This window comes from Oncorhynchus gorbuscha, linkage group LG06, assembly GCF_021184085.1.
Source record: "Oncorhynchus gorbuscha isolate QuinsamMale2020 ecotype Even-year linkage group LG06, OgorEven_v1.0, whole genome shotgun sequence".
NCBI lineage: Eukaryota > Metazoa > Chordata > Actinopteri > Salmoniformes > Salmonidae > Oncorhynchus > Oncorhynchus gorbuscha.
Window position 1 is genome coordinate 91,908,192 of NC_060178.1, and position 15,644 is coordinate 91,923,835.

Here is a 15,644-nt window from a genome sequence, read left to right on the forward strand (position 1 = left end):
ACTTGTTTTAAGGACATTACATCAAAGTTGGATCAGCCACTTTAATTTTGAGAGTGACTCCAAATCCAGACGTCCATGGGTTAATTTCATTTCCATTGATCATTTTTGTGTGATTTTGTTGTCAGCACATTCAACTATGTAAAGAAAAAAAGTATTTAATAAGAATATTTCATTCATTCAGATCTAGGATGTGTTATTTTAGTGTTCCCTTTTTTTTGAGCAGTGTATATATGTATGTGTTTGTATATACACACACACACACACACACACACACACACACACACACACACACACACACACACACACACACACACACACACACACACACACACACACACACACACACACACACACACACACACGTATAAGAGTGTGTTTTTGCTAATTTTAACCGCACACTTGTTTGTGTACATGGATTTTATAATGTATGCTTTTTCCCCAACACCACTTTCCATGAATTGTATTGCAGACCTTCATGTGAAATTGAATCAAGCTTTTTTTAAATCAACAAATCATGAGATTTTGCCTTTGTTTTGGTTTGTTTCTTTGTCCATTAGGGTGTGCAGGGTGAATACGTGGTCGTACGGTAATATGGTAAAAAGCCCATTTGACAATTGCTCAGTATATTTTTTTCACTGAGGTAATGTATGAGTCTGCTGTTAATGTGAAAATATACAGACCACAAATTCCAATGGGCTATACTAGGAGACAAACTTGACCCCAATCACTACCGTGGGATATTTGTGAACAGCAACCTTGGGAGGATCCTCTGCATTATCAATTACATTGTGCTGATTTCTGACGTGCTGTTCCTTTTTTCCCGTTGATATTCTGTATTGTTTTAGTGATTCATCATAGTGAAGGCGTATACTCGGGTGTTCTGGGTCTCTGTTTTTGGTTGGATAGGTTTCTCAATTTCTTTCTTAGGTTTTTGCATTCTTCATCAAACCACTTGTCATCGTTGTTAATTGTCTTAGGTTTTCTGCTTGATTTATTTGTTTTTGATAGGAAAGCTGACAGGTTTTCTACTGCCAAGTTTACACCTTCACTATTGCAGTGACACGTTTTGTCCAGGAAGTTGTCTAAAAGGGATTGAATTTGTTGTTGCCTAATTGTTTTTTTTGTTAGATTTCCACACTACTTTCCTTTCATCTTTAGCATTTCTTAATATTATTCAGTTCCTTTGGCTTTGATGCCTTGTGATTTGAGTATTGCTCTGTTCAAGTAGTGTGATTTTGCTGTGATCTGATAGGGGTGTCAGTGGGCTGACTGAACGCTCTGAGAGACTCTTTTGAACGCTCTGAGAGACTCTTTTGAATTTCTTATCTCTCGGTCAGAGCTGACGTTCTGGATCTATGTGAAGGAGTATCTGAACCGCCATGAGCTGCAGCGGTTCTACTCCCTGAGACACATCTCCTCTGAGTTGGGCCGCGGCCGAGCCTGGCTCCGCTGTGCCCTCAATGAACACTCACTAGAGCGCTACCTACACACTCTGCTTGCAGACCGCATGCGCCCTGGGTAAGTGCTGTGTGTGTGTGTGTGTGTGTGGTGTGTGTGTGTGTGTGTGTATATTTATCTTAGGTCAGTTTGTGTGTGTGGAGTTTGGACCTTTCCTGGAAGTATATATTTTTTTCTGTGTGTTTTCTAGCACCTTCTATGAAGACTGGGCGTTTATTCTGGATGAGGAGCGAGCCAGCATGCTGCCCACCATGGCTGCAGGTGAGTGCATGACTCTGATAATTGTGGTGAAACTTATTCATATCTCTGCCATTCAGAGAGCTGCTTTACAGTAAGCGATGAGTTACAGTTCAGTCACTCATTCCCTGTGTGATGTGAACGAAAATAGAAATGCAACATGCTAAGTTTTGTTTTCATGAGCTGAAATAAAAGATCCCAGATATATGCCATATCCACAAAAAGCTTATTTCTCTCAAATTTTGTGCACAAATTTGTTTACATCCCTTTTTAATTAGCATTTCGACTTTGCTTAGACAATCCTTTCACCTGACAGTTGTGGCATATCAAGAAGCTGATTAAACAGCATGATCATTACACAGGTGCTTCTTGTGCTGGGGACAATAAAAGGCCACTTTCTTTAGCCACAATGTCAGCCCAGGACCTCCACATCCGTCTTCGTCACCTGCGGGATATTCTGAGACCAGCCACCAGGGCAGCTGATGTCAATGTTGTGAACAGAGTGCCCCATGGAGGTCTCCCGAGTGTCGCAGCGTCACTACAGCCTAGGGTTCAATACCAGGCTGTGTCATTACCGGCTGTGACCGGGAGACCTCATAGGGAGGCGCACAATTGGCCCATCTTCGTTCGGGTTAGGGGAGAGTTTGGCAGCGGGGGGTTTACTTGGCTCATCGCTCTCTAGCGACTCCTTGTGGGGTGCCGAGTGCCTGCAGGCTGACTTCGGTCGTCAGTTGAACAGTGTTTCCTCCGACACATTGGTGCAGCTGGCTTCTGGGTTAAGCAGGCGTTTGTTAAGAAGTGCAGCTTGGCTGGTCTTGTTTCGGGGGACACAGGACTCGACCTTCATCTCTCCCGAGCCCGTTGGGGAGTTGCAGCGATGAGAAAAGATCGGCAGAATAAGGTAGGTGAAAAAGAGTGCCCCATGGTAGGGTTATGTATGGGCAGGCATAAGCTTCAGAGAACGAACACAATTGCATTTTATCTATGGGAATTTGAATGCACAGAGATACCGTGATATCTTGAGGCCCATTGTCGTGCCATTCATCCGCCGCCATCACCTCATGATAATGCATGGTCCCATGTTGCAAGGATCTGTTCACAATTCCTGGAAGATGGCCTGTATACTCACCAGACATGTCACCCATTGAGCAGGTTTGAGATGCTCTGGTTCAGCGTGTTCCACTTGTCACGAACCGGCTCAAAGCCCGTAACAAAGGGAGACAACGTGGAGATAAGGTAGCAAAATATATATTTATTAACTAAAGCAACTAAGTATAATATACAATGGTGTGTGTAATCAGTAGTGTGAGTGTTTTGCATGCATGAATGTGATAATGCAGGGTGTTGAAAGGTGCCAAAGCAAACAAACAAAATGCCACCAAGAACCACAACAGAATCTACAAAGGGTGTCTGCATGGAGAGAGTCTCTTCCATGAATGTGGAAGAGGTCTATTTATCCTGGGAGACACCTGGCCCAGGTGTTTCCCATGTAACTGACGACCCTCCCAACTCCGCCCACCGGCATCCTAATAAGGAAACAAGAACAAAGAGAGAATACGGCAGACAGAGTGGGAGGGTTGTCACATCCCCCCCCCATAAAACAACATAACAGCCTCTGCGTCCCAAATTGACACAGCCTCTGCGTCCCAAATTGACACAGCCTCTGCGTCCCAAATTGACACAGCCTCTGCGTCCCAAATTGACACAGCCTCTGCGTCCCAAATTGACACAGCCTCTGCGTCCCAAATTGACACAGCCTCTGCGTCCCAAATTGACACAGCCTCTGCGTCCCAAATTGGTGAGGGGTTATGTGTTCACACCACCTGCCCCATCCAACCTCCTCCTCCCCAGACCTCAGAAACCTTTGCGCATAGGAAGCAATATTTAAGAGGAAAGAAGAACACAAGACCAGGAGGGAACAGACAGGAAATATGGAACATGACAACCCGAAACAATGGTCAGCCACATAAACATTCAGGAACATGGCACAAAAGACCACAGCAGCTACAAACTCCAACGAAAAGTAAATCAGGGTCCTTCTTAATTTTTACAACTCCCAACATTTCATAGTCACTTCCAACGATTCATAGTCACTTCCAACGATTCATAGTCACTTCCAACGATTCATAGTCACTTCCAACGATTCATAGTCACTTCCAACGATTCATAGTCACTTCCAACGATTCAGAATTTCAATCATTTCAATAATTTAACCTTGTAGTGTTCAGCGATCTTCAACAGCTGTTCTTGAGTACATAATTCTAACAGTTCCTCTGATGGAAAGCGAATGAACTTGTGTACATGAGACACCATAGTCATAAGTAAATATTCTTGCTCAACCCTTCTGCTGAGCACCTCAGACCACAACCAGAGAAATGACAATCACCCTGAGCACCACAGAAGAGAGATGAGATACAGAGCTTCCCCAAAACCTACAATAACTCAACCCTAGTCTTCGTGCAGATTTGCGGTGGGTATTTACGCACTGTAGCCCGCTGGCAAGGAAATAGAACTCCCCAGCATGCTGGAAAATTCCACCAAGCCACGGATGTGCCCCCGAGACAACTGCTCAGTCCACAGACACCACACAAAAATAACAAACATTTAACCATGCCCAACATGTCCAAAATTGAAACACGTCGCTAAGCCTATCAGGGGAAAAAGGCTACAGCTCCGGGTAGCAAGGTCCACTACCCTACACAAATCTCCTACCGAGGTACACAGCCGATTTACTCACCTCCTCAGACTGACTTCCCAACAGAGAGTAGAACAAGTTCAGGCTAGGCAAGGTCTGGAAACAACCCATTATACTCTCTCCAACGCAGCACACAAACCAAACAACAAAGGCAACCAATACTGGGCCGATCACACTCAAACACAATATTCAAACCAAATACGTACCTTCACGGTCTCCCAAACCAATAGTTCAAAGATCCCGGATGAGCCACCACTTGTCACGAACCAACTCAAAGCCCGTAACAAAGGGAGACAACGTGGAGATGAGGAGTAGCAAAATATATATTTATTAACTAAAGCAACTAAGTATAATATACAATGGTGTGTGTAATCAGTAGTGTAAGTGAGTGTTTTGCATGCATGAATGTGATAATGCAGGGTGTTGAAAGGTGCCAAAGCAAACAAACAAAATGCCACCAAGAACCACAACAGAATCCATGAATGTGGAAGAGGTCTATTTATCCTGGGAGACACCTGGCCCAGGTGTTTCCCATGTAGCTGACGACCCTCCCAACTCCGCCCACCGGCATCCTAATAAGGAAAGGAGAACAAAGAAGGAATACCGCAGACAGAGTGGGAGGGTCGTCACACAGTTCTCACCAATATCCAGCAATTTTGCACAGCCATTGAACTCTATGTGAAGGAGATGTGTCGTGCTGCATGAGGCAAATGGAGGTCACACCAGATACGGACTTCTTGTTGTTGTTGGTCAATGCCCCTACCTTTTTAAGGCAGTGGTTCTCAAACTTTAAACATTCAACCTCCAGCTGCGTACCCCCTCTAGCACCAGGGTCTGTGCACTCTCAAATGTTGTTTTTTGCTGTCATTGTAAGCCTGCCTCACACACACTATACGATACATATATTAAACGTACGAAAGAGTGAGTTTTTCTCACAACCCTTGCTTGTGGGAAGTGAGTAAGAGCTCTTATAGGACCAGGGCACAAATAATAATCAATAATGTTGCCCTTTTAATTTAACCATCTTACATATAAAACCTTACTTATTTATTCAAAATTGTGAATAACTCACCACAGGTTAATGAGAAGGGTGTGTTTGAAAGGATGCACATAACTCTGCAATGTTGTATTGGAGAGAGTCTCAGTCTTAAATAATTTTCCACACACAGTCTGTGCCTGTATTTAGTTTTCATGCTAGTGAGGGCCGAGAATCCACTCTCGCATAGGTACATGGTTGCAAAAGGCATCAGTGTCTTAACAGCACAATTTGCCAAGGCAGGATACTCTGAGATCAGCCGAATCCATAAATCTGGCAGTGGCTTCTGATTAAATTCAATTTTCACAGAACGGCTTGTTGCAATTTAGATGAGGCTCTCTTGTTCAGATGTTGGACTATAGGCAGGTCTTGATAGGGTTAACGAATCCAGTCGTTTGTGTCATCTGTTTCGGGAAAGTACCTGCGTAATTGCGCACCAAACTCACTTAGGTGCTTTGCTATATCACATTTGACATTGTCCCTAAGCTTGAGTTAATTTGCACACATAAAAATCATACAATGATGGAAAGGCCTGTGTGTTGTTGTCCTTTGTTAATGAAGACAGAGGAGCTCCAACATCTTAATCATAGCCTCAATATTGTGTATATAGTTGTGGAGAGTCTCTGTAATCCTAGATTCAGATCATTCAGGCAAGGGGAAAAAACATCCCCCAGATAGGCCAGTCGTGTGAGAAACTCGTCATCATGCAAGCGGTCAGACAAGAGCAAATGATGGTCAGTAAAGAAAACATTAAGCTCGTCTCAATTCAAAAAGATGTGTCAATACTTTGCCCCTTGATAACCAGCATACTTCTGTATGTTGTAAAAGTGTTACATAGTCACTGCACGAGAGGTGAGGGGCCTTGCTTTAACAAATTTAACCATTTTCACTGTAGTGTCCAAAACGTCTTTCAAGCTGTCAGGCATTCCCTTAGCAGCAAGAACCTCTGCAGTGTACCCAAGTGGCGTCGGGAGCAACTGCTTGCACGCGCATTACCACTCCACTATGTCTCCCTGTCATGGCTTTTACACCATCAGTACAGATACCAACATGAGCAGCAGCTACATACAGACCGTTAGTGGAATTCCCACGAGAGAGTAACGGTTCATGTGATTAGATGTTAATTATTTGACTAGGCTATCTATATTTGACATTGTTGTTATTTTTCTGAACACTAAATTGTTTCATTATATTTTTGGCAGTGAAACGAGGCTACTCAGGCGAGGAAAAAAAAAACCTTACCCAAATGTATAGCCCTGTTTTCAATATGTGAATAAAAAAAATTATAAAATATATATTTTTTTGTATTTAAAAAAATAAAAAAATAAACATGTTAATCATATTTTTATTTGGCGTACCCTCAACAAAATTGCAGGTGTAAGTGTACCCCAGTTTGGGAATACCTGTGTTATGCAGCTGTTTGTCACAGATACCTTATCTCTTTTCCTGGTCATGTGAAATCCATAGATTAGGGCATCATTTATTTCAGTTGCCCAATTTCCCAATATGAACTTCACCTCAGTAATCAGTAAGCTTTGAAATGGTTGTGATTTGATATTTTTGTTCAGTGTAAGTATGGAGGAACCAATTCACCTTATCCACTACCGCTAGTGCTCTAACTAGGCTGTGCTGTGTGAATGACTTCTAACTAGACCCTCTTTCTCACACAGGACTGAAGTCCATCCTGTTTGCCATCAACATCGACAATAAGGACCTAAATGGTGTGATCCGAGCAGGCTCCTCCTCTTCCGTGAGCCACCTCCTGAAGGAGTCCACCCAGGGCATAGGGAGCTTATGGAAGGAGTCGACCCAGGGGGTGAGCACTCTGCTCAGGGAGATCAGCACCACCACCACTGTGGTGCCAGGCTTCATCCCCACCCACTGCCCTGACGGCTCCACAGACCCACTGCCTGTCCTGCCCCGCAGCGCCTCCGCAGGTAGGGAGGAGAATTTACAATCAACTTAGACACAGAAGGGGAACAGTGGATATAACCAATTATTTATATTCAGTTCTATTCATATTCTTACTAAGATGATGATGATAATAATATGCCCAAAAACATGGATATGAAACTGACTACTTTTTCTCTCTCCTCTCCAGACTCTGGCCTGAGGAAGGAGCGACGGAGGAAAAAGAAAATCACCAACATCATCTCATTCGATGACGACCTGGATGGGGGAGCAGAGGATGAGGATGAGGAGGTGGGGGGGAGTACTGCCACTCTCAGGAAGAGCACCACTGCTCCTCAGGTCAGTCTGGAGGAGGGCACTGACCCACTGGAGCCCTCCTCCTCCCTCTCGCCTCCCCAGAACGGGATGCCCGAGCCTGGGATAGTCAGCTGGACCAGGTCTCCTCCTTTCTCCAGGGCTCTGCCAGACTCCAGGATTATTGATAATGATGAGGAAGAGGAGGTGTACAAGAGCAGACCACAGCTACAGAGCCCCCTCCATGACAGGGCCAGCACTAACCAGTGAGTAACTATGGAGACTTTCACTTTCTTAACCATACAAAGCATGGTGGGAAACTCTTAAACAATGATTGATATAAACAAGTGTACTTGCTGTGGTGTGTGTGTGTGTGTGTGTGTGTACAGAGTGGTGGTGGGGAGCCTATCCAGTGTGTCCACGTGTAGCCCTCTGCAGGCCATGACTGATCATGACAGTTCAAACATCCTCATTCCTGTGGCCTCCAGCCACTCCTACTCTCAGCCAGGTGAGCCAGGCTCCTCCCCTCTGTTCCTCAACCCAGTCCTCTGGGCTCACCAGTCAATTCTTACACATTCACAGAAGTTTGGTTATAGTGTGTTGGTTCATATTGTTCATTTTTGGAGTTTGTTTCTATAGAAACGGCAGACTATTGTTAAAAGACAATAGTTGTGTGACGTTACTTAGAGGTAATTATACAGTACCAGTTAAAAGTTTGGACACCTACTCATTCAAGTTTTTTTATTTTATTTACTATTTTCTACATTGCAGTATAATAGTGAAGACATCAAAACTATGAAATAAACATATGGAATCATGTAGTAACCACCCTTTGCCTTGATGGCAGCTGTGCACACTCTTGGTACTTTTTTGGTCACTCCATGATTCCATATGTATTATTTCATAGTTTTGATGTCTTCACTATTATTCTACAATGTAGAAAATAGTAAAAAAATAAAAAAAACTTGAATGAGTAGGTGTGTCAACTTTTGACTGGTTCTGTACATTTACTAAGCTTCTGTTGAATATGGGAAGCATATTCTTAAAGCAGACAGATTTGATCCAAAATATTCCTCAGCATTGTTTGCACTTTCATTTTGTTTCAGTCGGTTCAGTGGAGGATACGGTTGCATTTCCTGTACAGACAGATTCCACAGGCAACCACGAGACAACCAGAACCCAGCTGCAGTTCAAGTATGTTGTCAGTCAATTTTACATGCACATGATCTTAACAAGGGAGGGAAGAAAACCGAGCTCACTTCAATAGTTCATAGTTTTGATTTTAACAAAGCAAATTTGAGGACAAGACTACCTAAATCCTATCAGCATATTGACTGTAGCACTCGTGCGGGCAATACACTCGATCACTGCTACTCTAAACTTCCACAATGCACGCACGGCCCTCCCCAACCCTTCCTTCGGCAAATCCGACCACGACTCCATTTTGCTCCTACCGTCCTACAGGCAGGAACTCAAACAGGATGTACCCGTGACTAGAACTATTCAACGCTGGTCTGACCAATCGCAATCCACACTTCAGAATAACATCGATTTATATGCTGATTCCGTGAGTGCGTTTATAAGTAAGCGCATCGGAGACTATTAAAACCTACCCTAACCAGAAACCATGGATAGATGGCGGTATTGGCGCAAAACTGAAAGCACAACCCACTGCATTCAACAATGGAAAGATGACTGGGAATATGGACAAATATAAACGGTGTTGTTAATCCCCCCAAGGCAATCAAACAAGCGAAATGTCGGTATAGGGACAAAGTGGAGTCGCAATTCAATGGCTTAGACATGAGACGTATGTGGCAGGGTCTACAGGCAATTACGGACAACAAAATGAAAAACCAGCCACGTCATGGACACCGACGTCACGCTTCCAGACAAACTAAACACCTTTGCCCGCTTTGAGGATAATACCGTGCCACCGACGTGGCCCGCTACCAAGGACTGCGGTCCACGTCGGTGGCACGGTATTATCCTCAAAGCGGGCAAAGGTGTTTAGTTTGTCTGGAAGCGTGACGTCGGTGTCCATGACGTGGCTGGTTTTTCATTTTGTTGTCCGTAATTGCCTGTAGACCCTGCCACATACGTCTCATGTCTAAGCCATTGAATTGCGACTCCACTTTGTCCCTATACCGACATTTCGCTTGTTTGATTGCCTTGGGGGGATTAACAACACCGTTTATATTTGTCCATATTCCCAGTCATCTTTCCATTGTTGAATGCAGTGGGTTGTGCTTTCAGTTTTGCGCCAATACCGCCATCTATCCATGGTTTCTGGTTAGGGTAGGTTTTAATAGTCTCCGATGCGCTCCCTCTCCTCCTCCATGGCCGACATTTAAATGTGTTAACCCTCACAAGGCTGCCAGCCCAGACGGCATGGCTGGTGAGTTTACGGACATATTCAATCAATCCTTTCAATCCACTTCTGCTGTCCCTACATGCTTCAAGATGGCCACCATTGTTCCTGTACCCAAGAAGGCAAAGGTAACTGAACTAAATGACTATCGCCCCCGTACACTCACTTCTGTCATCATGAAGTGCTTTGAGAGACTAGTCAAGGATCATATCACCTTACCTGCCACCCTCGACCCACTTCAATTTGCATACCGCCCCAATAGGTCCACAGACGATGCAATCGCCATCACTCTGCACACTGCCCTATCCCATCTGGACATGAGGAATATCTATGTAAGAATACTATTCATCAACGACAGCTCAGCATTCAACACCATAGTACCCTCCAAGCTCATCATTGAGGTTGACGACCAGGGTCTCAACCCCGCCCTGTGCAATTGGGCCCTGGACTTTCTGATGGGCCACCCCAGGTGGTGAAGTTAGGAAACAACATCTCCTCTTCGCTGATCCTCAACACTGGGGCCCCACAAAGGTGCGTGCTCAGCCCCCTTTGTACTCCCTGTTCACCCATGACTGCGTGGCCATGCACGCCTCCAACTCAATCATCAAGTTTGTAGACGACAACAGTAGTGGGCTTGATTACAATGAGGAGACAGCCTACAGGGAGGAGGTAAGGCCCTCGGGGGCTGTCAGGAAAATAACCTCTCACTCAAAGTCAACAAATTGACGGGGCAGCAGTAGAGAAGGTGGAACGTTTAAAATAAAAAAAATGTTCCTCACCGTACAAATCACTGACAATCTGAAATGGTCCGCCCACACAGACAGTGTGGTGAAGAAGGCGCAACAGCGCCTCTTGAACCTCCAGAGGCTAAAGAAATGTGGCTTATCACCTAAAACCCTCACAAACTTATACAGATGCACAATTGAGAGCATCCTGTCGGGCTCTATCACCACCTGGTATGGCAACTGCTCCGCCCACAACCGCAAGGCTCTCCAGAAGGTGGTGCGGTTTGCACTATGCATCACCGGGGGTAAACTACCTGCCCTCCAGGACACCTACACAACCCGATGTCACAGGAAGGCCAAAAAGATCATGAAGGACAACCACCACCTGAGCCACTGCCTGTTCACCCCGCTATCATCCAGAAGGCGAGGTCAGTACAGGTGCATCAAAACAGGGGCAGAGAGACCAGAGAAACGGCATTATCTCAAGGCCTTCAGACTGTTAAACAGCCATCAATGACACAGAGAGGCTGTTGCCACTTTAATAAATGGATCACTAGTCACTTTAATAATGGCACTTTAATAATTTTTACTTATCTTGCATTACTCATCTCATGTGTATATACTGTTTTTTTATACCATCTATTGCATCTTGCCTAAGCTTCTCGGTCTTCATTCATTCATATATTTATATGTACATATTCTTATTCCATCCCTTTACTTAGATTTGTGTGTATTATGTAGTTGTTGTGGAATTGTTAGATTACTTGTTAGCTATTACTGCACTATCGGAAATAGAAGCACAAGCATTTCGCTACACTCGCATCTGCTAACCATGTGTATGTGACCAATAAAATGTGATTTCAATAGTCTTGAGAGTTATTGGATGGAGATATGCACGTAACATTCTCTCTCCCTCTGTGGTGTTGCAGCTTGGAGGCCAGCCCGCCTGGCCAGAATGCACCTCTCTCCAGTGTCCTTCCCAGTGCCACCCCCGGTTTACCAGAGTCCATGACAGTGGGTGAGTGTGTGTGGTATACCTAACATGTGTTTTAAGAAGGGAATTCAGTACGATGAGAATTTTTTTTATTCAACCAGGAGATGGCACTGTTAATTCAGTATTGGTGTGCCCTGTGTGTACTCAAACTGTAGTCTCCAGTTTATAGGACTGAAACAGAATGGTACCCTCCGAAAATCATGTCTTCTTCGATAGATCTCATTTCTCTATACAACACACACCAGTCATCCACATTTCTTCTGCTCTATTGTCGTTCAAAACTTCCGGGAATATAAAATGTTTACACCGTTTACACGCTGTCTGTGTTTTCGCCTCTCGGACGTGATTTGTGTAATTCTCTAAAGCTTAGCAGAGGTTAGCCCCGCTGATGCTCATATTGATGTTATGTGTTTCCTGTGTGTGGATCTCACCAAGCCTGTAATGTTAGTCAGGGTATCAGGGCTGGGGATCCAAGTGTGACGGTCTGCTTTTGAGCACTGTGGAAGACCCACAGTCACGTCTAAAGTTGTAACTCTCGTCTATAGTCAAACACTCAAAGGATTAGCAGCTCTCAAAAGAGGAGTACTGTGTGTGTGTGTGTGTGTGTGTGTGTATAGATAGAGAACATTGTGTGCAGTATAAAGAACATAAGCCAAGGTCCACCATTATGTTAGCGTCTGCCACACACACACTATACAGCTCGTTAATGGATCGCCGGTGCTGTTTTCCTGTGGTGAACGCATGGTTATCGTAAATGTTACATTTCTGGAGCAGTGATGTGGAGTTGGGAGCTTCAGATATAATGGTTCTGTCCTCTCCTCCTCTAGCGCCCATCTTCATCATCCTCCTCTTCATCATCCTCCTCTTCACCTCAACCAGCCACTTAGCCGAGGCTTTGCGTTGTAGACCTACCTTTTGAAATGCGTCCGGGGCCAAAACAAGCTCCACTTCTAAGCTTCGTGGCTGTTGATAGCCAACAGCTGATCTGTATAATTTATTTGCTTATAATTGAGTAAATACTTTAGTATTCATAAGGCCTTGGCACTTGCCACTTTTTCCATAGCACTGCACTGAGAGAAGTAGGTCTATGTATTAGCCTATATACGTCATGTGAGTAAAGAGCTGTGCTGTGACTGTATGGTGTGTATGTATCTGGGCCGCGGTGCTATTTTAGTAGCATGGCTGGTCCCATGCTCATGTCAAGACTATTCAACTATATTCTTATGGGGGCCAGATTTGAAAAAGGTATTTTACAGGGGGGCAAGACATTTTCTTCATGGGATTACTAAAACTGGTATTAAAAAACAATGCAAAGACACAATTATGATGTTTATAAAGCACTTTTATTCAAATCAAATGTTGCTAAAAGTTCATTTTAAGTGCTTTAAGATGGGCATAATTCAATGCGTGCATTTCTTTAAATAATGGAACACATTTGTACACCGTTGACCTGCATCACATTCATTTCTACTTTCCTGTCCGTTTTATCTTTTGTTTTAATTTACACATGGGAAACCTTTTATGCATGGCATATCTCAGCTGACCAGCATCACATTCGGTTCTATTTTCCATTTCTTTATCATTTACCACTTTTTTTACACACAGAAACCTTTTATCTCAGTTGACTAGTTTTTGTGGAGGGCTCTCTCCCCCTGCATCAGTAGAGAACGGGTCCCTATAATAAACTGCACCACCACTGTAGGGACTTAAACTCATCAAATCTCGTTGCAAAGTTAGCTTTCAGTTTATCTAGAAACTCCAACATTACGGGATTGATCTGTGCTGATGATGACTGAATAAAATTGTGTGTAGGGAAAGCGAGCGTTTTGTTTGGGCTCAAATCAGAGGGGGAAATAACACACTTCAATTTCAGTCTTGTCAATAACTGTTTTATCCCTCCCTTAGTTTATTTGTATTTTTACAGGGACAGTGCACATTTTAATCAACCTTTCAGTAAAAGTGACTGTTTTAGGCAGCCGGCTAATTTTCAACCGCAGTCCCTGGGCCGGTTATTAAAAACAATAAAAATATTGATAAACAAGGAGCAGTGAGCACATGCAGAGCAACATAGGACAAGCAACACGTAGCACGCCGACAGACAGAGCAACATAGGACAAGCAACACGTAGCATGCCGACAGACAGAGCAACATAGGACAAGCAACACGTAGCATGCCGACAGACTGAGCAACATAGGACAAGCAGCACTTAGCACGCCGACAGACTGAGCAACATAGGACAAGCAGCACTTAGCACGCCGGCAGACGGAACAACATAGGACAAGCAACACGTAGCACACCGGCAGACGGAGCAACAGGACAAGCAGCACGTAGCATGCCGGCAGACGGAGCAACAGGACAAGCAACACGTAGCACGCCGGCAGACGGAGCAACAGGACAAGCAGCACGTAGCATGCCGGCAGACGGAGCAAAAGGACAAGCAGCACGTAGCACACCGGCAGACGGAGCAACAGGACAAGCAGCACGTAGCATGCCGGCAGACGGAGCAACAGGACAAGCAGCACGTAGCATGCCGGCAGACGGAGCAACAGGACAAGCAGCACGTAGCATGCCGGCAGACGGAGCAACAGGACAAGCAGCACGTAGCATGCCGGCAGACGGAGCAACAGGACAAGCAGCACGTAGCATGCCGGCAGACGGAGCAACATAGGACAAGCAACACGTGGCACGCCGACAGACGGAGCAACATAGGACAAGCAGCACGTAGCACACCGGCAGACGGAGCAACAGGACAAGCAGCACGTAGCACGCCGGCAGACGGAGCAACAGGACAAGCAGCACGTAGCATGCCGGCACGCAACAGGACAGCAGCACGTAGCACGCCGGCAGACAGAGCAACAGCAGCAACACGCTGGCAGACGGAGCAACAGGACGCAGCAGACGCAGACGGAGCAACAGGATAGGACAAGCAACAACATAGGACAAGCAACACGTGGCACGCCGACAGACGGAGCAACATAGGACAAGCAACACGTGGCACGCCGACAGACGGAGCAACATAGGACAAGCAACACGTGGCACGTCGATAGACAGACTTGTGGATCTGCTGCCGTGGGTTTTTCTGTTTGACTGAAGTACTAAGTGGAGCGAGGGGGCCATTAGGATCTTGAATACAAGACATGCGTCGTTGTATTGAACAAGATTTTCCCCACTCAGTAGCTCATGCTGTCTGTGGATGTAGCAGTGATGTCTACTCTATCCAGCACTTTGAGAGCCTGTAATAATAATAATAATAATAATAATATATGCCATTTAGCAGACGCTTTTATCCAAAGCGACTTACAGTCATGTGTGCATACATTCTACGTATGGGTGGTCCCGGGGATCGAACCCACTACCCTGGCGTTACAAGCGCCATGCTCTACCAACTGAGCTACAGTTGGTTGTACGCACACTGAATGGGTTTTAATGTTGTACAACAAGCTTGGGCCCAACCAGTTAAGCAGTATGTTAACCTGTTGCGATGAGCAATCCCGTATTTATAGCCTCAAGCTCATTAGCATAACACAACTATTCATGAAAATCGCAAATGAAATGAAATAAATATATTAGCTCTCAAGCTTAGCCTTTTGTTAACAACACTGTCATCTCAGGTTTTCAAAATATGCTTTTGAACCATAGCTAAACAAGCATTTGTGTAAGAGTATTGATAGCCTAGCATAGCATTAAGCCTAGCATTCAGCATGCAACATTTTCACAAAAACAAGAAAAGCATTCAAATAAAATCATTTACCTTTGAAGAACTTCAGATGTTTTCAATGAGGAGACTCTCAGTTAGATAGCAAATGTTCAGTATTTCCAAAAAGATGATTTGTGTAGGACAAATCGCTCCGTTTTGTTCATCACGTTTGGGTAAGAAACACAAACTTTTTTCCAAATTAACTCCATAATATCGACAGAAACAT

At 44.6% G+C, this 15,644-nt stretch overlaps 1 protein-coding gene across 1 annotated transcript in view; it reads left to right on the top strand.

Moving 5' to 3' along the window:
- Positions 1 to 15,644, top strand: part of LOC124038543 (sorting nexin-29-like) — a 177,152-nt gene that overhangs the window by 13,307 nt on the left and 148,201 nt on the right. Inside the window, exons 5-11 of the mRNA XM_046354554.1 lie at positions 1,338 to 1,518; positions 1,649 to 1,719; positions 7,097 to 7,363; positions 7,528 to 7,897; positions 8,021 to 8,139; positions 8,738 to 8,825; positions 11,657 to 11,745. Coding sequence (XP_046210510.1) covers positions 1,338 to 1,518; positions 1,649 to 1,719; positions 7,097 to 7,363; positions 7,528 to 7,897; positions 8,021 to 8,139; positions 8,738 to 8,825; positions 11,657 to 11,745 — 1,185 coding nt within the window. The remainder of the gene's footprint in view (positions 1 to 1,337; positions 1,519 to 1,648; positions 1,720 to 7,096; positions 7,364 to 7,527; positions 7,898 to 8,020; positions 8,140 to 8,737; positions 8,826 to 11,656; positions 11,746 to 15,644) is intronic.